The sequence below is a fragment of the Halichoeres trimaculatus genome, unplaced genomic scaffold (assembly GCF_033239565.1).
Source record: "Halichoeres trimaculatus isolate MK-OKI-2021-1 unplaced genomic scaffold, fHalTri1.1 fHalTri1_scaffold_4, whole genome shotgun sequence".
In the NCBI taxonomy this organism is placed as follows: domain Eukaryota; kingdom Metazoa; phylum Chordata; class Actinopteri; order Labriformes; family Labridae; genus Halichoeres; species Halichoeres trimaculatus.
The window spans coordinates 2,480,684-2,508,482 of record NW_027437182.1 but is presented as its reverse complement, the minus strand read 5'-3'; the positions used below and the strand labels follow the sequence as shown (position 1 = coordinate 2,508,482).

The 27,799-nt window shown below is 42.7% G+C and overlaps 1 protein-coding gene across 1 annotated transcript; it reads left to right on the top strand.

The window, feature by feature from the left end:
• The first annotated feature begins 11 nt into the window (after positions 1-11).
• Positions 12-23,547, top strand: wdr18 (WD repeat domain 18). The gene is made up of 10 exons (XM_074668399.1): positions 12-282; positions 704-814; positions 907-1,040; positions 2,915-3,056; positions 5,675-5,818; positions 7,880-7,944; positions 8,028-8,152; positions 22,866-23,026; positions 23,112-23,180; positions 23,321-23,547. Exons 1-10 carry the CDS (start codon positions 73-75, stop codon positions 23,447-23,449), a joined length of 1,290 nt encoding a protein of 429 aa, XP_074524500.1. The 5' UTR covers positions 12-72; the 3' UTR covers positions 23,450-23,547.
• The last annotated feature ends 4,252 nt before the right edge of the window (positions 23,548-27,799 follow it).

The window sequence follows — 27,799 nt, the reverse complement described above, 5'->3', positions numbered from 1 at the left end:
GCACCTCGGCAGGAAACAGAGCATCCGACGCTTGCGTCCCTCCCTCGTGTGTTTAGTTGTGTTGGAGTCAACATGGCGGCTCCTCTGGAGGTGATAGTGAGCAGTGACTCCGGCTCTCAGCTCTGGAACTGCTCGGTCTTCGACCTGCACAGCGGCTCCAGCCTCCTCTCCTACCGGGGCGGGAACAGCTCGGCCCGGACGCTCGCGGTGCTCCGCGGAGGGTTCCTGCTGTCCGCCCAGCTCGGCAAGAACTTCATCAATGTGTGGGAGATCCAGAGGAAGGTAAGCGTCCACCTGGAGACAGCAGAGAGCACCTGAGCATCACAGGAGACACCTTAACCACCGCGAATTCATCGGTCTCAGAAAACACACCTGAACCGGCAGGAGAGTGTGTGTGGGCTGAGTGGCGGGAACAAGGAGTATAATACAACACAATAGAAGAGCTGCACTGACAGGGTTCAACAACATTTAGGATTTAAAGACACAATAAGCTGAGTGTATTGGACCAAAACTGGATCAAACTAACTTTAATCTTCTGTTTTGATGTAGATACACATTTATTACATCAAACTTTGTTCTGCCACCTTTAGATTTTTGGATGAATTTGACTTTTTCGTGTCATGCTGCCTGCTCTGATCTCTGAATGCTCAGGTAAAAGCTCTGAGGAGATTTCAGGCTCATGTCTCTTCCTGTTTGTCTCCAGGATCAGCTGCAGCACAAGATCGTGTGCCCAGGTGTGGTCACCTGTCTGACCACCTCACCCAACGGTCTCTTCCTCACCGCAGCTGTAGCTGAGTCTATCTACCTATGGGAGGTCTGTCCGTCTATCCAATCCTCTGTTTCTGACTGAAGAGGTTTTTTTTTTAATTTCTCTGATTGGTCATGTCTGGCTTCTGATTGGCTCAGGTACCTACAGGTAAGCTGCTGTCAGTCCTGAGTCGTCACTACCAGGACGTCACCTGCCTGAAGTTCACAGACGACAGCAGCCACTTTGTTTCTGGAGGGAAAGACAACCTGGCCCTGGTGTGGAGTCTCTCCAGGTGAGGCACCCTAACAAACCCAGTCACACCTGGTCCATTCATTACACAAACGGGACCATTAGTCCTGACACACTATTATGGAACAGCCTGTTTAGCCATAGCGTTAGCCGCATGCACGACTGCAAATAATAAGCTAATTACACCATGAAACTAAGGCAGGTGTGGATTGGGACTTTGGTGCCTGAGCGTATGGAGGACCAAAACTGCCAAAATTAAAAAATAAATAAAAGTGAAAATTAAAAAAAGATAATATATATATATATATATATATATATATATATATATATATATATATATATATATATATATATATATATATATATATATATATATAGGTATAGGTAAAGGATTTGAGGAAAGGATGTGAGGATTATGTGAGCCCACGTTCCAGTAACATTTATTTTTGCTTATTGTATTACAAATACAGGATCAATGGGCTATAGCTTTATCAATAAAAATTAAAGAAAAAAAAAGAAACTGATAAAAACCAAACTACACTAAAACAAAGCATTTAAAAAAATTATAATAATGATAATAATAAATAATTTAATCTAAATTAAATCTAAAATTTTATTTTATTTTAACTAACTTAAGTTGTATTTTGAAATTCAAAATGTATAAAATGAATATTTTTGTTTTTAATTGTACAGTTAGTGTCTGCATATTACTTTAAAACATGACAGGGAGACTCAAATTATTATTCATTTTAATGGTATTCGCACAATTTTGTCAAATCCTACTGCTCCAGATGTTGGCAGCTGCTGAATGTAACTAATAAAGTAACTTGTAATCTTACTTAGTTGCTTTTTAAAGGAGTAATCGATTACTTTTTTAAGGTAACTGTGGCAACACTGGTTAGGGGAGAAGCAGGAAAACTCTTATCAAGCAAATTTGAATTGTGCATGCCTACTACACATCAACAACGATACACATGTCAAGCTGTGACTGAGAGAAGATAAAAAAAAAAACATTTTTTCTCTGTGAAGAAATGGACATTTAATAACAAGAATATAGAATAATAAAAGCTGTTATCAGCGAGTTATTCAGATAACGAACAAAGAGACAGGGAACATTAGGAGAGTAAGTTTGTGTGTGTAAAAAACAGTTTTATTCATCGGCTTTTAACCTTAGGAAACGTAAATTCTTTGCCTAGTCTCATTCTTTTTATTTGCTTTTAGTTGTTTTTAATATGTTTTCTTTTATGTGTGTTTTTCTTATCTGTTTCTATGGTGGCCCTGAAGTGCAAACCACAACCGCAAATAACTTGCTTTTTTACTGTTGTGTTTTTTAATTTGCAGTTGTGTTAAGTCATTTGTGGTTGTGGTTTGCACTTCAGGGCCACCATAGTTTTTACGTTTATATTTTATCTACTTGTACAGCACTTTGTTTACAGTCGTGGTTGTTTTTAAAAGTGCTTTATAAATAAAGTAGTTTTGGTAAAAACAGCATAAGCAATATGAAAGCTGCTTCAAGCATCAAGCACTGCAGCAATGCTGTTTCCAATGCAATGATGCTCTGTTGGGGTTTTATCCACTCATGCTACTGCTAATCAATCTGTCTGTTTTCCACGCTAATGGTTGGACGTGCTAACGGGTCCTGGACACACCTGATCACACCTGATATTAAACAACTTTCAGTCATTGTTCAGTCATTCTTATAAATTTTCACATACTGTGTGTCTGTGTGTGTGTGTGTGTGTGTGTGTGTGTGTGTGTGTGTGTGTGTCTGTGTGTGTGTGTGTGTGTGTGTGTGTGTGTGTGTGTGTGTGTCTGTGTGTGTGTGTGTGTGTGTGTGTGTGTGTGTGTGTGTGTGTGTGTGTGTGTGTGTGTCTGTGTGTGTGTGTGTGTGTGTGTGTGTGTGTGTGTGCGCTTCAGTGTGATCCAGCTTGATCTGAACCACACCCCTGAACCTCGTCACGTCCTGTCCCGTCACTCCCTGCCGATCACAGACCTGCACTGTGGCCTGATGGGAGCCCAGGCCAGGGTGGCCACCGCCTCCTTAGACCAGACCGTCAAAGTAAGTCCATTCAAACAGGTGTCCAGGTAACACAGGTATTCATGTGCTCAGCTGGTGGATTTACGCCAGAGGATCTGTATGGGAGGGTTTGGAAAGGTTCAGCCAGTGTTTAAGTGACCTGAGAAGGTCTTTTTCAAGATGAGTGGAGCTACCCTGGTCGGCGTTGCTGCATTTTTTTCTTACTTTCTGATCTAACCTATAAAGAAGACTCATTTCATTCAGTGGATTAACTTTGGCGTTGGATCCCAGGACTGTTGGAGTCAGAGTTTCCTGTTTATTCATTGTGTGGCAGCGGGAGTCGTATTGTCATACAGGTTGGATAGGATTTTTGTTTTGGATATACATTTTTGAACTTAAACTTGAATATACTGAGCTAAAGTGACTTTTTTGGTTTTCTAAAAACCATTTGCTGTTAACCAACTGGTCTAAAGGTAGACTAGCAGGTCCCAGAAGTCCATATTGACCTTTGCTAGGCGGTCGGCTACGTCTGATTGCTGACACCATGAACTTATCTGTCTGCCAAGGCGAAGTGGGGATTCAGTTATTTTTGGTTGATAATTTGGATTGACATAGTGTCTCGTGTGTCAGGGGTTAGTCCACCTACGGACTACAGCCTGCTGCTGCACACTACAGAGCACACACACCTGGACAGGTACCACAGGTACTTTAACTTTCATAGAAGCCATTTTGCCTCAGCTCACCTGAATTGAAGTCATTCAGGAGCCACAAAATGTACTTTACCTACACAACAAAGACAAATAAGTGTATAAAATTCTATACATAGTTCAGATAATTATCAAAAAGAAAATATTTTTTAATTTTTATAAAATGTTACATGTGATGCCTTAGTTTTTTTTTTATTTGTAATCAATTTGCATATTTCAGAAATGTACAAAAAATAAAATTAGAAATAAAAATTTAAAAATTTCGGATATTTGTTAAAATTTCAAAAAATTGCAAAAGGAATAAAAAAGTTAAAATTATTGAAATTTCAAAATTTTTCAGATATTTGTTAAAATTTCAAAAATTTGCAAAAAGAATCAAAAAGTTGAAATTATTAAAATTTATAACATTTGCAAAATTTTTCTGATATTTATTAAAATTTCATAAATTTGAAAAAAGAATCTAAAAGGTTGAAGTTATCAAGATTTAAAACATTTGTAAAAAGAATCAAAAAGTTAAATTTGTTTAAAAAAAACGTAATTTGCAAATTTGCAAACAATTTCAGATATGTATTAAATATTTTAAAAATTTGCAAAAAGAATCAAAAAGTTAAAAGTATTTTAAAAATGTTGTTTCAAAAATTTGGAAAAAAATTTACAAAATTCGTAGAATTTCAAAAATGTGCGGAAATTTCCAAAAAAGAAAAAAAAAATTGCAAAAAAAAAATGCATTGCAATATCAAGGATGTTAAAACTTAAAATTTCAAAAATTGCATTTTCTTTTTTCAATTGCAAAAATTAAAATATTTGAGATGGAAAAAATGTGTTTTATATTTAAACTACTTTGAAATTTCAAAAATTTGTTCACTTTCTAAAAAAGGCAAAAATTTCTAAATAATTAAATCTCATAGTATATATTGATAATATCGCTCAACTTACCATTTTTTGTTGTTTGCTAATTTCTTGCCACTTTTAATTTATGTATATTAATCCAGCACGTTGTCAGTTTAATTAATCCATCCTCACAGAATTAAAATCTGTACTTTCTTCCAGATTAGTCTTTTTGTAGATGTAGTTATCTTCCCAGGGTTGTAAAACTTGAGGTTAGCCACAGGTGCATGGAAAGTTGGTGGGCTGTTGATGTTGTAGGAGGTGAAGTAGAGCGGTGGCAGGCTTTATTGACAGATGGGATGAAGATTTAGTTCAACTAAATGTTAACACAGGATTTTATTTAGTGTCAGTGTCTTTAATCATCAATACCCTCTGTAAGAAAAATAACTATTCTTTAATCAATAATATTTTTTAAAGCTACAAGGAGCCACTGCAGAGGAGCTCTAAAGTTCCAAATCTGTCTCTGCATCTCTGTCTAATCACATCACAGCTCAGCAGACCTCCTGGTTTGGTCTGAGTTAGTTTGGTCTGATGTCTCGTGATGATGTCTGTCTGCCGCTGATTGTCTCCGTCACAGAGTGAATGTGTTGATTAAAAGAGAGAGAGGCAGTGGAGATAAAACTCTTCCTCACATTGTCACAATGTTACTGAACAGGAAGTGAATTACAGTGTGTGCTGATAAATCCTCCCAGAGGCTCTGAGTGTTCACTGCTTGTCTCAACTGTCTGTCTCCTGATTGGTTGGTCGCCCTGTGGGGACAGAAGCTGTCGTCTCTTCTCCAAAAAATTATATTGAAGTCAGAGATTCATGTTTTATAAATAGAAACAGTTCAGTTCCAGGTCTCTGAAACCGCTCCTCTAGACCAAAACCAGAACTTAAAAACGAGGTGAGTGATGTGTGATGAGGGTGAACTCCAGAGGCTGAGGTATGAGTGAGGGAAAGATGCTTTAACCATGGGTCAGCGCTGAGGACGTGTGAGGTCACACATGGGGATTGAGTTGGTTAAGTTAGTTGGTGTTTGAGTTGAATCCCTGCGTCACATGACCGATTTTTATTGTTTTCCAGGTATGGGAGTTGTCCTCAGGTGAGCTGCTCCTGTCTGTTCTGTTCGATGTGGAAATTATGTCTGTGACCTTTGACCCCTGTGAATACTTCCTGTTCTGTGGAGGCAGCGACGGCAACATATACCAGGTGTCTCTATGCAGCCAGGTAAGTGTCCCACTTTAGAGATATCAAATTTATTTCCAAAAGCTGCAATTCAAACAAAATTTCTCCCAGACATTGGTATTAACTCAAATAATCCACACATGAAAAGAAATCACAACGTTCAGGTCCATAAATAATGATTATGGTGAATTAAGTACGATAACACAGGAAAAAAGTATTGAACACGCTAACTGAGACTCATCTAATACTTAGTGGAGAAGCCTTTGTTTGCAATGACAGCTTCCAGAAGCTTCTTGTATGTTTGAACTAATGGCCCACACTGCTCAGGTATGATTTTGGCCCATTCCTCTGCACAGATTGTCTTTAAATCTGGAATATTCTTTGGTGCCCTCTGGTGAACCCTTTTCTTTACTTCTTTCCACAAATGTTCAATTGGATTGAAGTCAGGTGATTGACTAGGCCATTCTAACAGGTTGATTTTCTTTTTCTGAAACCATTTGAGAGTCAACTTTGCCGTGTGCTTTGGATGGTTGTCCTGCTGGAAGGTCCAGGCACGTCTCATCTTCATCATCCTGGTGGATGGCAGCAGATTCAGATCAAGAATTTCCCCATACATGGCTCCATTCATTGCTCCGTCAGTTATATGAAGTTTGCCAACACCATGAGATGAGAAACAACCCCATGCCATGATGCTTCCACCTCCAAACTTCACTGTTGGTGTAGTGTTTTTTGGCTGATGTGCAGAGCCATTTCTCCTCCAAACATGGTCTGTAGTATGACAGCCCAAAAGTTCAGTTTTGGTCTCATCTGACCAGACAACATTCTCCCAGTATTCTACAGGCTTGTCAAGATGCTGTTTAGCAAACTTTAAACCAGCTTCAACATGCCTTTTCTTGAGGAATGGAGTCTTGGGGCTGAGCGTCCATAGAGGCCATGGGGGTGGAGTGCATTGCCTGTTGTTTTCTCTGTAACAATTGTACCTGCTGCCTCCAAGTCTTTCTGGAGCACTTTCAGGGTGGTCCTTGGCTGGTTGAGTCCTCTTCTGACTATCTTTCTGACTCCCTGGTCAGAAATCTTCAAGGAGCTCCTGTGCGTGGCCTGTTGATGGTAAGGTGGTGCTTCTTCCACTTGTGAATAATGGCCCCAACGGTGCTGACTGGAATATTCAGGTGCTTTGATATAAGTCTGTAACCAGTTCCATTCTGATGCTGAGCAACAATCAGGTTGTGAATGTCTTCAGAGAGCTCTTTGCCTTTACCCATCATGAGGTGTGTGGTATTTAACTGCTTGGTGAAAAAAACACCTTTTTTATAGGACCATCAATTTGCTCTAGCCCAGCTGATGTTGGTTTGCACTAATTGGAAGTTCAAGTAATAATTACTGACAGATTTCAGGTGGTATGGTGCATTTCCTTGCCAAAGTATACAGCCTTTCCATGGTGTGTTCTATACTTTTTAAGATGCTACTTGAGTGTCAGATTTGGATTGGTGGGGCCCTCTGAATCAAACCTTTAAACGAAAAGTCTGAATGTTCTTAATGAGTCGTTATCTCTAATGAATGCAGGCTCGATCACTGTGATGACGGCTCTGATTGAGCTCTGATCACGGTCTGACAAAGAGGAAAATCTCTGAGCTGAGGTGTCGTTCAGGGTTGAATCAGTCGTGGTTTTTATACGTAGGAGGTCTGAATATTGATCTGGATCTGACACACCAAGCGTGTCACTCTGGATGGATCTTGGAGAGTCGTTTCATTCATTCATCTTCATCACTGGTTCTCCTCCTCTTCGCTCTGTCGCTTCTATTCAAACAGGATTTACATTTTAAATCTGCACAGCTAATCCTGCAAACAAACGCCGGAGCGTAAACACTCTCCCCTCCTCACCCCTTCTGTCACACACTCCCTTTCCCTCCATTGCTCCTGTCGCTGGAGCACTGATACCGTGGTTATTTTGGGGGATTGTTTTCATGAGATTATGACTTTGATGAGGGTGTTTTGCGGATTGTCCTTGAATTAAAACCTCGATCACAGAGGCCTTTCGTAGATTATAACAGGCTAGTGTCGATTAAGTTGACCTGTGTGAATTTTCTGTTTTTTGATCTCCAGAGTCTCGGTCGGGACAAGTCCTTCACGTCCGACAACGAGGGGAACCAGGTGTTCAAAGGACACAGGTGAAACCACATTTCTAACTTTTTAAAGAGCTATTTGTTGGGTGTATTTTTGCAGTGTGTGAGACTGTCTTTCCGTCTCTCAGGAATCTGGTCACGTGTCTCTCTGTGTCCATGGACGGGACGCTCCTCCTGTCAGGGTCACACGATGAAACGGTCAGACTCTGGGACATCCAAAGCAAACAGAGCATCCGCTGCCTGGCCCACAAAGGTAAGCCACGCCCCTTGTGACATCATCAGCGCAGAAATAACTGAAGTTCAGGTCTGACCTGGTTGTTCTGAGTGCGGTCAGGTTTGTGTAACATTGTGACAAAAAGCAAAAATCCCCTTTTCATCCTGTAAGACTGATCCTAATTCAAATTCTTCGTTTCAGTCTTTGTTTATAAACTGGAATGGAAAAAAGTTACCACTTTTCTCCAGCAGAGGGCGAAATGTTCCTCTCTGACTCACATGATGTGCATTTTATAGGAAAATTTGGCTCCTGATGTAATCCGTAGACAATATTATGATTTATCGTTCCACATGGTGTGGTGTTCAAAAGCAAGCTAAAAATCGCAAAAATCATAAATATCGAAGAATCACAATTTTAATCGAATAGACGCTCCAAAAATCGTAATAGAGTCAAATGGCAAGAATAGCATATAATCCCAGCCCTAGTTGTTACGGTGTTTAGAGTTCGTTGATAGTAGGGCTGCAACTAACGATTAATTTAGTAATCGATTACTCAATTATTTTTACGATTAATCGAATCGAATCGGAAAAAATATGAGAATTCAAAATGATAGTAAAATTCACTAAATATTTTTTGCTTAATGATATAAACAAAGAAAAAACATAATTAAACTGACCAGATGCTACATTCATAAAGTATAAAAAGTGATATGAATGTATCGAATGTATTGGGCAAAATAACAGAAAATTTATTGTTATGTCATCAGATTACGAACTTAATGGGCCAAAAAGGTAAATAAATAAATAAATCTTTTCACCTGCGGGTTAAACAGTTCACCCCCTCTGCCCTACCACTATCTGTAGCAGCTAACGCTAATGCTAACGTTGGTTTAATGAACTCCTCATGGTTTTCAAACGGGGTGACGATTTAATAAACTCAGTGTAACCAGTAAGCAGGTTAATTGATAGCTCTTGTAACAGGCGCTACGAACGCAATGATTGGACGACCGCGGACCCCTCGGGATTGTAGTCCGTGATGACGTTACACTACGTGCGTGATGACGCCACTACGTGACAGGAAGTTGGTCGTAAAGGACCGGACGGACTAAATAAATAAATGTCAACCCGGTTACATCAGTGTGAAATTCTCCTAACCTCTGGAGTTTTTGGACTAACAGCTTCCTTAGCTCTGCCATTACTCCCGTGTTTACTTGTCTCTAGGGTTGCACGATACATCGATACTGAGAAAGTATCAATACCCCCTGTTTTCAAAAAGTGAACAATACCACGTGTTTCAAGTATCGATCCTCCAAGGCATTTTTTTTCGTCTGAATCAGAGACATTTTGACTCAGGCAACTTGTGAGTCTGCAGCCACCCAGCTGGGTCCTCTCTCCTCTCTGATGTGGGCGGAGACTTGCTCTCTTTCCAAAGTGTGTGTGTTGTTGTGAAGTTTGACAGTGAGCCTGTATTAGCTACATGTGTCGATGCACAGCTGTTTTCAGTCGAACGAAGTTGTTAACGAGCATCTTAATTATCTGATCTCGTGCTGACTAGCTCACAGTTTGATTTCTTAAGCTGCATGCAAACATACAGACATGGGTTCAAGTTTCCAGCGCTCCTGTGAACCAGCCACAGCTTGTCGAAAAAGCCGGTGCACAGAGCGAAATTTGGCATTACTCTGCTTGCGAAGAGCTTAAATAACACGGATACATTTCTTTTAGAGTATTCATGTTAAAAGTGTGCTTTCAGTGTCTCAGCACACACAGTGTGAGCTAAACTACAGTGTGCTGAGCATGAAATCAATAGATGGATGTTAAAGTCTGGCACGGTTATTTTACCTGCTCATTTCTGTACAACAGTTATTGTTTTCTGTTTTTCTATTTAGTTAAATTATACTTGAGAATAATAAATGAGTTCAGGTTCCCTCCAGGAATTGATTCTGCATGTAATCTATAATCTATGTGTGTGTGTGTGTGTGTGTGAAATATTAGCACAATTTGCAAATCCCCCTTAGCCCCACATACACACAAACAGATGTCAGAAAACTCACTTGAGGCAGCCTTCTCTTCAAGCTGCTTGTTCTATTCATTTTCTGATGTTTAAGGTCTGCCATGATATCGATTTAGAATAGAATAAAATAGAATAGAAAATACTTTATTTATCCCCGAGGGGAAATACAGGAGTCACCGCAGCATTTAAGAAAACAAAAGTAAGAAAGAATATAGAAAGTGCAAAAAAAGTCCATAAGAAATTAGATGACGACATCCCCCGTCCACCACTCGTCCACCACTCTCCAGCCCAGCCAGTCTCCACCTCCACAGGGTCCAGGACTGAGCCTCCCCAGCAGTCTGTTCAGTCTCTGTCTCCTGGATCCTGTCTGCCCACAGCAGGCGAAGCTCCTCCAATGTGGGGCCGGCGTCCGATGTCAGCTCCGTCAGGCACGTCCGTGAACAGCACGATGCCGCTGGGTTAGCACAGCTAGCTCGTCCATCCCCTGGGGCTAGATCCCACGTTCCCAACAACGATGGATGGAAGGACAGGTCCACGTCGTCACCTCCCAGCTCACATCCGAGAACTAGCACGTCGTCCTCACCTCCTCCTCCTCAGCTCGAGGGAAATCATCAAGCCCTACACTAGTTAGCATTGACATGCTACAGGCTGCTAACAGCTAATTTTGCATGTAAACAGTGCAGCCATGGTTACATGTAGGATCTCCAGACAAACACAGGAGAAAAGTAGTAAAAAATATCGCCGAAGCCACTAAAAGTTTGGTGTCCGCGACCGACAATGAACCATACAAAGTGATGATCCACTCCAAATACAAAGATGGCGAAAAAGAGACAAAAAAATTACAAGAAACGGACAAAGACGAGAGAGCTGCCGCAACATGCAGCTACTTGGGTAGCGCCTAGCAACGGAATATTTAGTATCAATATCAAAATTTTTTAGGCCGGTATCGTATCGAACACTACAACAACACTACTTGTTTCTCTCACCTGCCAGCTCCACTTCTCCTCCGCCACGCTGATCTGTTTACATGTGACGCATACAGCCCCACAGCCCAGGTAATCTACACTCCAGTCCAGTAGGTGGCAGTAATGCACCTTCAGCTAGCTGCTAACCGCTAAATAACCTGACAAAAAGGAAGAAGACAATAAACTGAAGACAAATTAATACAGAAATGACGCAGCACAGTGCCTCGATTATGGAAAAACGTTGTTGAAGCTTTGACTAATCGATCTTTATCAGTTTTATCGATTCGTCGTTGCAGCCCTAGCTGATGGTGTGTCCTGGTTATCAGGGTGTTAGTGTGTGGTCAGAGTGTTTTGCAGTGGACTGACTCCTTTTTGGTTGAGCTGTTGGTTTATTCATCAGCCCCCCCTCTGTGGCTCTCTTTCTATCTCTGTGGCTTTCTCCCTGTGTCTGTCTCTGGAGCCGGTCCCGCTCTCTGGTCCTGTTCCTAATAATCGATCTGACAGGAACATGAAGAGGAGAACGTCTCGCCGTGATGAAGACTGACACTTTGTAATTAACCAAATCCTCTCACTTCAAACGGAGCGTCAGCAGAATATAATCCTCCTCCAGCCGGACCGTCTGCTCCCACAGTCCCTCAGTCTGCAGACTGATAAGAGAGGGGGAGGGGCCCTGAACGCATCACGCTGATTATTGCACAGGCACCTGAACACAACACGCTGATTTATATAGAGGTACCTGAACGCATCACACTGATTATAACAGAGACACCTGAACACAACACACTGATTTATATAGAGGTACCTGAACGCATCACACTGATAATTACACGGACACCTGAACATATCACACCAATTTATTCAGGGGTACCTGAACACAACACACTGATTATTACACGGACACCTGAACACAACACGCTGATTTATATAGAGGTACCTGAACGCATCACACTGATTATTACACAGGCACCTAAACACAACACGCTGATTTATTTATATAGAGGTACCTGAACGCATCACACTGATTATTACACGGACACCTGAACATATCACACCAATTTATTCAGGGGTACCTGAACACAACACACTGATTATTACACGGACACCTGAACACAACACGCTGATTTATATAGAGGTACCTGAACACAACACACTGATTATTACACGGACACCTGAACACACCACACTGATTTATATAGAGGTACCTGAACACATCACACTGATTATTACAGAGACACCTGAACACAACACACTGATTATTACACAGACACCTGAACATATCACAATGATTTATTCAGGGGTACCTGAACACATCACACTGACTCATACAGGGGTACCTTAACAAATCACATTGATAAATACAGGGACACCTGAATGCATCGCACTGATTATTTCAGAGACACCTGAACATATCACACTGATTTATTCAGGGGTACCTGAACGCATCACACTGGTTATTACAGAGACACCTGAACACACCACATTGATTTATTCAGGGGTACCTGAACACATCACACTGACTCATCCAGAGGCACCTGAACACATCGCACTGATTATTACATAGACACCTGAACACACCACACTGATTTATTCAGGGGTACCTGATCACACTACAGTGATTATTACACAGACATCTAAACACATCACACTGATAAAAACAGGGACACCTGAATGCACCACACAATGATTTATACAGAGGTACCTGAACACATCACACTGCTTTATACACAGACACCTGAACACACCACACTGATAATTACAAAGACACCCAAACACATCACACTGATTTATACAGGGACACCTGAACACACCGACTGATTGTTACAGTCACACCTGAACTCACCACATTGATTTATTCAGGGGTACCTGAACACATCACACTGATTATTACAGGGACACCTGAACACATCACGCTAATTTTTTCAGGGGTACCTGAAAACATCATACTTATTGCAGGGACGCAGGAACACATCACACTGATTATTACTGTTACACTGAACAAATCACGCTGAATAATACTGAGGCACCTGAACACAACACACTGATTTATACAGAGGCACCTGAACAGAACACTGATTATTACAGGGACACATAAACACACCACGCTAATTTTTTCACTGATTTATACAAGGGTACCTGAACACATCACACTAATTTTTAAGGGGGTACATGAATGCATCCCACTGATTTACACAGAGGTACCTGAACACATCACACTGGTTAACACACACAGACACCAGAACACACTACACTGATTGATACACATACACCAAACAAATCACACTGATTTATACAGAGTCACCTGAACGCATCACACTGATTTATACAGAGTCACCTGAACGCATCACGCTGATTTATGAGGTAAACTGAGTCAGTTCAGACTTTTTATTGTCTGGCTTTAAACTGAGTTTTCTGGATGTTTCCTAAGATGATGTGTGGTTGTGTTTGTGTGTGTGTGAGTGTGTGTTGGAGTGGGACTGGGTGTGTATGCCCAGCTCTCTGCAGTGTGTTGGCAGCTCTTCAGACTCTCAGTCTGATTTGTGTCCCCATGCTGGACCTCTTTCAGACCATTAGTGTAATTCCTGCAGTTGGAACGCAGCAGCCTATCGATATTTGTAATTGAGTGTGAGATAATTATCCAGTTTCTATGACCACAACAAGCAGGAAACCTACTTTACTCTGAGGAACAAGCGTGCGTCCTCCATCACAGACGGTTTTTACTGCAGGAGGAGGAGGAGTCTGATGATTAATGGGGGACTTTGAGCTGAAGTGAGGAAACCTTTTAACAGCTTTTTTAAAACCAACCTGAAACATAAATCTGTGAATCGCTCATCAGCAGTTTAAAGCTCAGAGTCACACTTCCTGCGATGTTGTTGGGTTGTCAGTGCCGTGAGGGAAGGTGGTTTGAGTGAGCTCCTGAAAACCACAAGGGTCCTTTGTAATTTCATTTACGTATTTTATTTATCTATATATTTAATTGTTTGAAGGATCGTCCCTTAAGATGGATTATCTTGATTTTGAAGACTTAACAGGAAACACAAGAACCAGACAGTTCATTACCAGACAACAACATCTGCACGATACACTCTGGGTCCAGCTGTTCCCTGTGACCCAGACCCTCAAAATTCACAATTATATATGAAGGTAATATACAACTGTTATGTTTTACCTATTGTCATCAATGCTACTTACTATTCATTATCAATAATTTATCAACAGTTCATCACAGATCTGTGTTGTCATCAGGTTTTTTACGTGAATAAAAGGGATTTCTTGAAGAGATAAAAAGAAGTGATAGATTTTTAAAAACCATGTAACGTTTAGCCTCTGTCACCACATGACATCAAAAAGGGGGACTCGTTATTGGAACATGATAGTCTTTGTGAACCCTCAGATTAGACTTTCAGTAATTTGAAAGTAACCGTTCAACCTTTCCCGATCTTTTAACAACTAATATCCCAACCATAAATCGTTATAAGCAAAAAAAAAAAACTTTCTTTCAATGACGTGCTCTCTAATGTCCGAGACAGCAGACGTCTCAGTAATAAGATAAAAAAAAAAACACAACATACTGTCCAAAACTGAGACTTCATGAATTTGAAATAACCCCCAAAAAACCCTCGAACGAAAACCACAATTCCCCAGAAAACTGTTTGTGTTCAAGAGTCTTTTTTTAAATAAAAGAAAAGTCCTTCCTCGCTTCCGCGCACTTCCTGCCCTGAGAGTTTGGGCTCAAAACGCCACAAAACAAAGGAAAAATAGTCCAAAAGGAGAATGATCGATCGAAAATAATACTCCGGTATACCAGGAAAATAGGCAAGGCAAGGCAAGGCAAGTTTATTTGTAGAGCACAATTCATACACAAGGCAATTCAAAGTGCTTTACAGCTAACATAAAATAAAATCACAATAGGCAAAATAAAATCATTGCATAAAATCACACCATAAAACATTAAAAATGATTAATTAAATTAGAAGAGGAGAGTGCAGATAAAATACTTCAGGTGTTGTATGCTATGCTGAACAGAACTGTTTTCAGCCGGGCTTTGAACATTGTCAGAGTTGAGGCCTGTCTCACATCTTCTGGCAGACTGTTCCAGATTTTGGGGGCATAAAACTGGAATGAAGCCTCACCGTGTTTAGTCCTGACTCTGGGCACCAGCAGGAGACCCCTCCCTGAGGTTCTCAGAGACCGAGTTGGTTCATATGGTTCTAGCATGTCCAAGATGTACTTTGGTGCTAGACCATGAAGGGACTTGTAAACAAGCAGAGCTGTTTTAAAGTCTATTCTCTGAGCCACAGGAAGCCAGTGCAGAGACCTGAGCACTGGACTTATATGGTCGTATTTCCTGGTTCTGGTCAGGACCCGAGCAGCAGCGTTCTGGATGTACTGCAGCTGTCTTACAGCTCGTTTTGAGAGTCCAGTGAGCAGGCCGTTACAGTAATCTAACCTGCTGGAGACAAATGCGTGGATCAGTCTCTCTAAGTCAGGTTTAGACACTATTCCTTTAATCCTCGCAATGTTTTTGAGATGGTAAAAAGCCGCTGATGTTATTGATTTGATGTGGCTGTTAAAGTTCAGGTCTGAGTCCAATATCACCCCTAGATTTCTAACCTGGTTACTCACATTTAGAGAGAGAGTCTGAAGGTGACTGATAACCCTTTCTCTTTGTTTCTGTGGGCCACAGACAATGGTTTCAGTTTTGTCTGAGTTCAGCTGGAGGAAATTGTTCTGCATCCACATACTGATCTGTTCAACGCAGCGACAGAGTGAATCTACAGGCCCATGTTCGCCTGCCGTCACTGACACGTAGATCTGAGTGTCATCAGCATAGCTGTGGTAGGACACATTACAGCTGCGTATTAGCTGACCCAATGGGAGCATGTACAAATTAAACAATAGGGGTCCCAAGATTGAACCCTGGGGAACACCACAGGTCAGGGCCATTTGGTCTGAGACACAGTTACCAATTTCAACAAAGAAAGTCCTGCCCTCGAGATAAGACTTGAACCAGTTTAAAGCAGTACTAGATATTCCCACCCAGTTTTCTAACCTCTGTAATAAGATCACATGGTCAACAGTGTCAAAGGCAGCGCTCAGATCCAGCAAAACTAAGACTGAGACTTTGCCTGCGTCTGTGTTCAGGCGGATATCATTTGTCACCTTGACCAGAGCTGTCTCAGTGCTGTGGTGGGGCCTAAAGCCTGATTGGAAGGTATCAAACACATTGTTATGCAGGAGAAAGTCAGTAAGCTGTTGGTATACAACTTTTTCTAGGACTTTGCCTAAGAATGGCAGGTTTGATACAGGTCGGTAGTTATTCAGTACTGTGGCATCAAGACTACTCTTCTTCAGGAGAGGCTTAATGACAGCAGTTTTTAAGGCCTTTGGAAATGTTCCAGTCTGAAGGGAGATGTTGACCAGATGAGCGAGTTGTGGTAACAAACTGCTTAACACAGACTTTAGAAATCTAGTGGGTAACTCGTCAAGGCAGCACGTTGATGGACTCAGATTGCAGATGATCTCTTCAACTGTTTTGTTAGTTACTAATGAGAAATGTGTCAGTTCTGGGTGTCTAAGTGGCTGCAGAGTAGTTCCTTGTATTGATGGAATTATTGTACTTTTAATGGCTTGAACTTTGTCGTTAAAGAATATTGCGAACTCATTGCATTTGGATGTAGAAATGAGTTCTGGGGGCAGTGAAGCTGGAGGATTTGTTAATCTGTTGACTGTAGCAAACAGGACACGAGAGTTGTTACTGTAGCTTTTGATGATTTGAGAAAAATAGTTTTCTCTTGTTCTACGTAAAGTCTGGTTAAACACACATAACTTTTCTTTGTAGATCTCATAATGAACCTGGAGCTTTGACTTGCGCCATTTCCGCTCAGCTCTACGGCACTCCCTTTTCTGTGCCCTGACTGAGTCTTCTTTTCTCCATGGCGCCTTTTGCATATCTTTAACCATTCTAACCTTGACAGGAGCAATGGTATCCAAAACATTTAAAACACTTGACGTGTAAGAGCTCAACAGGTCATCAACATTAGAACACAGGGCATCATCAAACTGAATCATTTCCTTGAACTGTGTCCCTGTGCTGTCATTGATGAGTCTCCTCTTAACGACTGCAGACCCAAATGCTGGTTTGGGTGTAACAGACAGGTCAAAGAAAACACAGAAATGATCAGACAGAGCAACATCGACAACATCCACTTTTGAAATGAAAACATTCTTAGTAATGACCACATCCAAAGTGTGTCCTCTGCTGTGGGTGGGTTCAGTTACATGCTGAGTTAAACCAAACGTCTCAAGGACAGCAGTGAGTTCTCTGGCTTGTTTGTCATGGGCTACATCCAGGTGCACATTCAAGTCCCCTGTTATGACCAAACAGTCGAAATCAGTGCACACAACTGAAAGAAATTCGGTAAAATCATCAATAAAACAACTCTGAGGTGGTTTGTAGATGGTGATATAAAGTATGGAAGACTGTTTTAGCTCCATTTTGAATGACACATACTCAAATGATGAAAAAACTCCAAACCACAACTTGCGGGTGAGTATATTGTCCCTGAATATGGCACAGACTCCCCCACCCCTCTGGTTTTGTCGTGTTTCAGACACAAAACTGAAATGAGGTGGACTAGACTCAATCAGGACTGCTTTAGCTGTGTTTTTGTCAAGCCATGTCTCAGTTAAAAACATAAAATCAAGATCATAAGAGGAAATAAAATTATTAATTAAAAGTGATTTGTTATTTAAAGATCTGACATTGAGTACTGCATGTTTAAGATTAACTAAGGTTGAAGTGGGCGCTGTGTTCTTACAAGGGATATGGATTAGATTTCTCTGATGGGACAGTCTGACTGTCCCTCTCTTTTCTAATCTGCGGGGTTTGATGATTGTTATGGCTGAAGAAGACAACACTTCCTCCCTGGGCCTCTGGTTGATATGGGATAGAGCAACACAGAGGCCTTCAGTGTCCTAGACAACAGCAGTGACGCTGCTGGTGATAACAGCTGTGGGCACCGATGGTGGGGGCCGAGCTGGGGGGGCTTTGGTTGGTGGAGTAGCCCGGGGTGGGAGGGGGGCTGGATTCTTTTTGGAGCATAAAATCCTTGACCTTGTCACATCTGGCGTGAGGGGAACCATTTTGATCCCTGATTTCACCAAGCTTTCAAGGTGATCAGGTAGTCTCATGGGTGAGGGTGGAGACAAGAACGACAGCGAAGCGTCTCCGGAGGGTGTAGATGCAGCAGGCGGGTCCCAGGCCTGTGGTGAGGGCTGTGGTGAAAGCTGTGGTGAGGGCCCTGTTGAGGACCTCGATGAAGGCTTTGGTGAGGGCCGTGTTGAGGACCTCGATGAAGGCTTTGGTGAGGACCCTGTTGAGGACCCCGATGAAGGCTTTGGTGAGGACCCTGTTGAGGACCTCGATGAAGGCTTTGGTGAGGGCCGTGTTGAGGACCTCGATGAAGGCTTTGGTGAGGGCCGTGTTGAGGACCTCGATGAAGGCTTTGGTGAGGGCCGTGTTGAGGACCCCGATGAAGGCTTTGGTGAGGGCCGTGTTGAGGACCCCGATGAAGGCTTTGGTGAGGGCCGTGTTGAGGACCTCGATGAAGGCTTTGGTGAGGGCCGTGTTGAGGACCCCGATGAAGGCTTTGGTGAGGGCCGTGTTGAGGACCTCGATGAAGGCTTTGGTGAGGGCCGTGTTGAGGACCTCGATGAAGGCTTTGGTGAGGGCCGTGTTGAGGACCCCGATGAAGGCTGTGTTGAGGGCCGTGGTGAAGGCTGTGGTGAGTGCAGTGGAGGTCCCGCTGCGTCTGAATCCTGTTTTCTGGATGCTGGAGGTGCTGCTGTGGCTGAGTCTTTTGCTGGGTCCTTGGGTGGCAAGGCAGGAGCTCTTTTCTCACTCCTTTCCTTTTCTGGGAGCACAGGGCCAGGTCTCGGCCTTTTATGATGCCGCAGAGCATGGAGAAGATTATCCGTCAGTCGACTCACTCCATCTCTGTTCAGGTGTGGGCCTTTTCCTTTAAACAGATCGTCTCTTTGCCAGAAAAGGTTAAAGTTTTCAATGAAATGCAGTCCCCTGGACTCACAGACTCCAGACAGCCATGTGTTTAATTGAAGCAGCCGGCTGAATTTGTTTATCCTCCTGTCAATATTTGGGAGAGGTCCACTAATAAACGTTGTTATTTCCAGTTTATCAAGACTCTCAAATAGCTCATCAAAGTCTTTCTTTAAGATTTCAGACTGATCCTTCCTGACGTCCACTGCACCTGCGTGAACAATCAGCCGTTTCACCCCTTGGTGTTTTGCCAGTACCTTGGGTAGGAGTTTAGTGATGTCAGAGACAGTGGCACTGGGATAGCTGCAAGTAACCATTCTGTTCATGCTTATATCAGATATGGCTCCGTCTCCAAGCACAAGGGTATCTTTGACCTTGACTTGTGGCACAGTTTTTCTGTCCGTCTGCTGCTTTGTACTGGCTTCATGGTTACTGTTATGCACAGGAATTTTGCTGTTTGCTCTCTGTTTGTTGTAGTCCATTACATTTGGCTCTGACAGTGGCAAAAATCTGTTTGTTAACTTTACGGGTGATGCTGCACATCTTCCATTGATACCAACATTTTGACTTCGCTTTGGCTTAGCACCAAGTTCATCATAAATGTCTCTGCAGAGTCTCGGAAAAGACACGGTATCATTTAGCTTTACATTGAAGGTAGTCGTTTTTTCCCCCTTTCCTTTGAAAGTAAAAGTGGACTTCTTACCACTGGGTTCCACTGGGAGTGTTTCATGAAGTCCTTTTTCAGTTTCCAGGGCAAAAATCTTTTCTTTTAGTGCATAGATTTCCTGTTGATACATCCGACAGCTTTCACAGGGAGACTCCACTTCCAGCATGTTGAGAAGATTGTAGTCGCAGGCTCGTCAGATAAGTTGTAAAAAAAAAAAAAAAACATAAAATGATTTAAAAAGTCTTGGTTCAATTAAAGAAAGAGAATAAAATCATATCCAAGACTTGTAGAAAAAGTAGAATGATTTAAAAGCAAAGCAAAGCAGTAAGCAGCAGGAGCAAGCAGAGGCACGTCTGCACTCCTCCTACCTAAAATACTTTTGGTGAAAAAAATAACGATCTCACCCCAGGTCCGAGAAGGAATATCCCCCAGCCTAGCGGCTCCTTTGTATCCTCCGTCCCCCACACAACATCCTCCCTTTTATCAACTTGATTTTCCAATAATGTCATTTTTGTCGCACCCATTACAAACCTTAAACACAGGGACTTACATCAAGACCATAGAGAACCAAGCCTAACATTATTATCGTTACTCAGTTCCTTTTTATTGTTCACTTTTCATCTCCCCTCATTTTTTAGCAAAGCGACCCCGTCACAACCAGGCACGGTGTTCTGGTCGAGCCGAGCTTTGAATTGAAAGGAGGATCGACCAACGCAATGTTGAGTCTTGAGAAATGGTGTACAATAGATGCTGTGTGTGTTCCTCTGAGTAAAATGATGGAGGATTAGTGGATTTCAACATCTACAGAACAAAATATACAGAAATGTAATTAAAAGATAAAGAGAGTCTGGAGAAACCTCTGAACAACAGGGTCAAGGACCAAAACCAAGAATGGATGGACCAGATCTTGAGACCCTCAGCCAGCACTGCATGAGGAACAGACGTGACTCTGTAGTGGGGATGGGTACGAGTGATTGAGTAATTGAGTACTCGAATACTTGCTGTTGACCCTATCATTCGAGTAACTTTTTTAATCAGCGCTGCTTTTGGCGACATAACTTTAACACCAAAGCCCCACCATACAGTTTAGTTCCTCTTGGTACGGTGCGCATTCTGTGGTGTTTCCACTGATTTATCCCGAGACAGATCACCAAATAACTAAGAAGAACCGTCCCACTTTTTGGGACCCTTCCATTGCAGTGCCATACCAAATCAATCAGATCCCAGAAGGTGGAGCTAGAAACACTGTAGTCGATTGATTGGTTGAAGGAATCGTCACTTCCTCTGTGGCTGCAGCGGCTGTATTTCTCCGGGAGACTTCTCTGAAACAAAACTTGATTGTTCTTTGTATCAAAGAGCCACATGCCAATCACAGAGAGGATGCTGGATGTCTTCCATCGTTGCTCTTTGTTTACTGTGTCACATGTTTCTTCTTTGTTGGATTTATTAGCGGGGTACACTGTTGCACCATTGTGTAGCTAGGGATGGGTACCTTTTACATTTGAAACAATACAGTACCAATGCCAGGTACCGGTACTCAACAGCATCCATTTTCAGTACTTTTTTGTGTTTATGTGGGAAAAAAATAATAATTTGTTCAATAATAAAGTATATATTTTTTTCCATTTAACATATTTATATGTTAATATTTAACCTTGCAATGCTGTGTTCATGTCCAGCATGGAAAATGGCCTACTCCTCAACTCCCTTACAGTCACAATGATGGGTTTAGGTACTTAAACATGGTACCTTTTGATTCCACTTTTGACAGAATTCAGTTGGTACCTGTAAAAGTACCTAATTGGGTACCCATCCCTATGTGAAGCTGATACAGCTACCAGCATCCGGCTTAAAGGCTGCCTACCACAAGGGGGCAGGGTTGGCTGTGGAAACACAAACAGGACTAGGCTTACTGATCCAACCTGTACTAAACCGGACTACTCAGTGGAAACGGGGCTACACAGCGTTACACGTGTGACCCAGCTTTCCGTCTTTGCCTAACTGAGTATGCTAGGCAGGAAAAAAGTTAACAAGATACAAACATGTGGTCTTGGCAACTCTCTAGGAACATGTTTTTACACCGAAAGCAAAAGCACAAAAAATCCAGAAGTGTCTGCTACACCTGCGACATGTCAGTCAAGAAAAGTGACGTCTGAAAGTCCTTCAACAAAAACGTTGAAGTTAATGTGCAGTGACAGATATGTGATATTAAACCAAAGCCCAGAAGATTAGCTTGCTAATAACCCAAATGCTAACTTGGAGATCTGCTCCTGGTAAGTTTTGTCGAAGGTGAAGGCTTCAGAGAGCTGATGGCGTTTGTCGAGCCAGAGTACAGATATCATCCTGATCCAGAAACAGTGGAGACTTCTCTAGATGGACCCTGTTGAAGATGGACTGAGAATCTGACAGTCTTTCTGAAATCCCTGGACTCTGTGTCCTCAGCTCTAAAGAGGAGGGGGGCCCCCGGCTTGATCTCAGCTCTCAGTTTCAGAGCCAGCATCCCTGATGGTCTGGGGATTAGAAGAGTTACACTGCGAAGGCTCCATCAATGCTGAATAATTCACTGATTGGCCAAAACAATGAAGCAGGATCGACTGTATCATGTCGGTCCGTCTCTGTCTGAATGTGTGCTGTGGTATCAGGCGCTAGGTGTTAGCAGGAGATCTTTTAAATCCTGGAAGCTGTGAGGTGGATGACACACACCTCCCTCCTGTCTCAGCTGTGAGGTCCCCTGGAGGTCATTTTATTTTCTTTTTCATTTTCTCACCCTGCTCTTTGTCTCCCAGGTGTCTCCATCTTTTATTCAGGTGTTCAGATTTGTTCTGTGGAATAAAAACAGAGTGAGAGCTCGGGCTTAAATATTCTGAGCACGTCTTCGTCCTGAGGATGAACAGTCTTCTCTGCTCAGGCAGACAAAAGCTGCAGCTTTGATATCGTATTTCAGTATTTATGAGCCCCAGCTATTCACCTGTCCAACCGTCAGTTTGTATTCACCTGTCCAACCGTCAGAGTTTATATTCACCTGTCACACCATCACTTCCTGTTTGTGTGCAGGTCCAGTGACCAACGCTGTCATTATGGCCGCTCCGGCGAACATGTTCCTCCCTGATAGCCGCCCTGCCCTCCCTCTGCCACGCTTCAGCCGCCACCTGCACGCCGCCGAGGATGGTGGCGAGGCCGGGGAGGTGTGCGTGCGGCTCGGGGTCTACACACAGGTGAGTTTGCAGGAAAAAGTGAGAGGGGAAGGGGGAGGTTATTCCTGTTGGGGTTTTATTTTGAAGAGCTCTTCCTTTGTTTCAGGAAGAGGAGGAGTCATACCTACAGAAAGTTGACAGGCTGAATTCCTTAATGAACGCCGTCGCTGATAAGGTGAGGTGGGCGGGGCTTCTGGTGACGAGATGGGACATCACAAAATGTTTGCAAACAAAATTTATTTACAGAGTTAATAACTGTAGTGTGTGTGTGTGTGTGTGTGTGTGTGTGTGTGTGTGTGTGTGTGTGTGTTCCAGTCTGTGTTTGGTGATGGAGAGAACTCAAAGGTCCGTGTGGCAGAGCTGGAAGAAGAAGTCCAAACTTTGAAGAAAGTCAACAAAGATCTCTACGACTTCAGCAGCCAGCTGCTCACCAAGCCCACGTAGACAACTACACACTATACACACTGTGTACACACAACATGCAGCTAAACATTATACACAAACACACATAAACTTGAGATAAACTTGTGAACATTGTCTGAAAGTTTGTTTTTTTGTCCGTTTTTCAAAATAAAAACTTTTTTGATAATGTGTTGTAAGTGTTTGTACTGCTCAAAAAGCCGAGAGAAACTAAAACTACCAGTAACCAACCAGAACTACCACTAACTAACCAGAATTACCACTAACTAGCCAGAATTACCACTAACTAACCAGAACTACCACTAACTAACCAGCACTACCACTAACTAACCAGAATTACCACTAACTAGCCAGAACTACCAATAACTAGCCAGATCTACCACCACACCAGAACTACCAATAATTACCCCAAACTATCACCGGCCAACCAAACTACCACTAAACAAGCAGAACTGCCAACCAGATCAACCACTGACAAACCACAGTTACCAGGAACCAATCGGATGTACCACTGGATAACCAAAACAACCCTTGACCATCTAGAACTACTACTAACCAGAACTACCATTTGTAAACCAGAACTGCAAAAAACTAACGAGAACTACTTCTAGCCAAATAAAATTACCACTAACCAACCAGAACTACTACAAAACTAGAACTACCTCTAACAATCCAAAACAACCACTTGTTTACCAGAACTACAATAAACTAACCAGAACTCCCACTGGCCAACAAAACCACCACTAACGGACCAGCTCTCCCACTGCTTACCAGACCAATTACTGACAAACCACAATAACCAAGAATAAATCAGATCTACCACTGACAAACCAGAACTACCAACAAACCAGATCTACCACTGACCAACTTGAACTACCATTAACCAACTAGAAATACTAATAACCAACCAGGATTCAGAATAACCACTTACCAACTAGAACTGCCACTAACCTACTGGAACTACAAAAAAAAACAACCAGAAACAACATTAACAATCCAGAAATACCACTGGCCAACCAAAACTACCACCTCACCTAGCAGAACTATCATTGCCTACCAGATTAACCACTGAAAAACTACAATTAGCTTGAACTAATCAGATCTACCACTGGATAACAGGAACTACCAGTAACAAACCACAACTACCACTCATCAACCAGAAAAACAAAAAAACTAACGAGAACTACCACTTACAAACCAGAACTACCAAAAACCAACCAGAGCTACCACTAACCAACCAGAACTACCACTTAACTTCTAAAACTGCCACATGCCTATCAGAACTACCAAGAACCATCCAGAGCTACCACTGGCTAACCAGACCTATAACTAACCTAGCAGAACTGCCGCTATCCTCCTGGAACTACCAAAAACCAATTAGAACGGACATTACCAATCCAGAACTACCACTGGCCAACCAAAACTACCACCAACCTAGCAGAACTATCATTGCCTACCAGATCAACCACTAACAAACCACAAAAACAACTCATCAACCAGAACTACTAAAAACTAACAAGAACTACCACTAGCAAACCCGAACTACCATTAACCAACTAGAACTACTTAAAACCAACCAGAAATCAGAATTAAAACTAACCTACTAGAACGGCTATAGCCTATCAGAACTACCAAAAACCAACCAGAGCTACCACTAACCTAGCAGAACTTCCCATAACCAACCAGAACTGAAATAAACAATCCAGAACTACTAATAACCAACCAGAATTACCCCTAACCCACTATAACTACCCCAAACAACCAGAACTACAGTTGCCAATCAGAACTACCAAGAACCAACCAGAACTAGTTCTTGTGGTAATAGTGACAGAATAGAAGTAGTTGTAGATGAGGCAGGGGGAATAGGAGGTCGTTGTTGTATTAATTATTGATGTTGTGATTTTGGAGTCTGGGTGTGTCAGGACTCAAAGTGTCGGGGGAATCAGAGCCTTTCTTTGAATGTCACTGAGCTGTTTGCGCTCCAAGTGTCGACTGCAGGGAGATGACACCAAAGAAGAAGAGGAGGGTGCAGAGGAAGTGTGTTCGGTCAGTGAAGATCTGCCTGCAGTCAGATGACGACTCTTCGGAAAGAGAGTTTAATGATTTTAATGGAGATGAACCTGATCAGGGTCAACAGAAAAACATCAGAGTGAGACCTCGGGATTGTTTAATCTGATCAGGGTCAGCAGAAAAACATCAGAGTGAGACCTCAGGGTGCTTGTTTTGACACATTTAACGGCTTGATTTATAATAAAGATCTGTGAGTGTGTGTGTGTGTGTGTGAGTGTGTGTATGAGCGAGTGTTATGTAACACTGGCCCAGCTCTCAGCTGTGATGTTCTCAGGATGACGAATCAAAACCTCACGGAGTAAAGACGAGTCGGATTCTCCCCCAAATCCTCTGCAGCAAAGAATACTGCTGCTGTGTACTAATACTGCACAAGTGAGGCCAGAGAGTGAGGGAGTGTGTGTTTGTAGATTATTTCCTCAGTAATAAATCTTCGACTGTTGGACAGCCTGTTTATTTCCCTGTGACTGCTGTCCTGTTTTCATGTTTGTGAGGAACGTGGATCTGAGGGAACTGGACTCATCTCTGGAGATGTTTCTCAGCCTGACTCCGCGGTTTTGAGGATCACCAGCTTAAAGATGCCCAATCCAGATCAGTCAGACCTGATCTCTTCTTGGAGCAGACACCGGCTGACGGCTGGAGCAGGTGCTCGCAGGTGTGTGTGTGTGTGTTCAGGCTCCTCAAAGGGAATCATCAAAGACACAACAAACACACCTTTACGTACTTTCTGTGCTGTTTATATACAGCTGCTGTGTTTGGGGGCGGAGCTTAGACTGGTTTAGGGTCATCTCCACCGGGTTTTTGCTGTAACTTCTCGTGTCAGAGAAAAACGACGTGAGATTTTCACGATGAGTCGCGTTTAAAGTGAAGAAGACGATGATTTAAGATAAAGAGTACAGGCGCTGGATCGACCAATCAGGGCTCAGGACTCTCCTGGCTCCGCCCAAGGATGCTGTACTGAAGCCAGACCACTAACTGTATTTATGTCACACACACACACACACACACACACACACACACACACACACACACACACACACACAGAGCCAAAATAATGATAAACAAAAATAGCGTCCTTCTCCTCCTTTCCTTTGTCTCTTTTTTCCTTCTCCCCTATACTTCTTTCCTGTAACTCCTCCTTCCTTCTTTCCTCTCCTTCTTTCCTTCATGTCCTCTTTCCTTATTTTCATCACCTTCTTCCTTTCCTCTCCTCCTTTCCTGTCTCTCCTCTTTCCTCCTCCCCTCTCCTACTCTCCTCATCTCCTCTTTCCCTTCATCTCGTCTCTCCTCCTCCCATCTCCTACTTTTGTTCACTCCTCCTCATCTCCTCTCTCCTTCCTCCCTTTCCTCCTTCCTTCTCTCCATTCCTTCTCCTCCTTCTCCCCTCTCCTCCTTCCCTTCAGCTCCTCTTTCCCTCCCCTCCTTCCCTTCAACCCTTCTTTCCTTCTTTCCTTGATCTCCTCTCCTTTTCTCCCATGACACCTCCTTTCCTCCATCTTCCCTCTCCTCCTTTCCTGTGCCTCCTCTTTCCTTTCCTCTCCTTATTCCCTTGGACTTATCTTTCCCTTTCCTTCTTTCCTTCATTTCCTCCTTTCCCTCTTCCCTCTCCTGCTTCCTTTTTCTCATCACCTCCCTCCTTCTTTCCTCTCCTCCTTTCCTTCAACTCCTCCCTCCTTCTTTCCTGTCCTCTTCTTTCCTTCACTCCTCCTCATTTCCTCTCCTCCTTTCCTTCAACTCCTCTCTCCTCTTTCCTCCATCCTCTCTCCTCTACTCCTTACCTTTATCTCCTCTTCTTTCCTTCACTCCTCCTCATTTCCTCTCCTTCTTTCCTGTCTCTCCTCTCTCCTCCTTTCTCCCTCCTCCCCTCTCCTTCCCACTCCTTCCCTTTGCATATACCCTTCCTTCCCTCCTCCTCCTCTCCTTCTCCTTTCATCTGTTCACCACCTCCTCCTCTTTTCACCCTGCTCCCGACTTTCTTTTTACTCCCTCCTCCTCCACCTCTCCTCCTTTTCATCTTTTCTCCTTCACCTCCTTATTTCTCTTCCTCAGCGCTCCCTCTTTTCCTCCTTAACGCCTCCTCACCAGTTTGACCTTCATCTTTCCTCTCCTTTTCCCTCTTCTCCCTGGGCGCCTCCTGGTCTACTCCTCTTCACCTCCTCCCTCTCCCCTGCACTTACTGTCTTTAGATAAAAACCCCCTTCATGTTTTGACATCCAGCTTCCTCCCTCCACCTCCTTTTCTTTTTCTCCTGTGTTATCACCTCCTTCTTTCTTCTCCTCCTCCTGCGCCTCCTCTCTTTTCTTCTCC

Excerpts from the sequence above, each read along its gene's own strand:
- wdr18 (XM_074668399.1), top strand. The coding sequence starts at position 73 with ATGGCGGCTCCTCTGGAGGTGATAGTGAGCAGTGACTCCGGCTCTCAG. Across the intron at positions 283-703 it reads TGTGGGAGATCCAGAGGAAG|GATCAGCTGCAGCACAAGAT; the intron begins GTAAGCGTCCAC and ends GTTTGTCTCCAG. Across the intron at positions 3,057-5,674 it reads CCTTAGACCAGACCGTCAAA|GTATGGGAGTTGTCCTCAGG; the intron begins GTAAGTCCATTC and ends ATTGTTTTCCAG.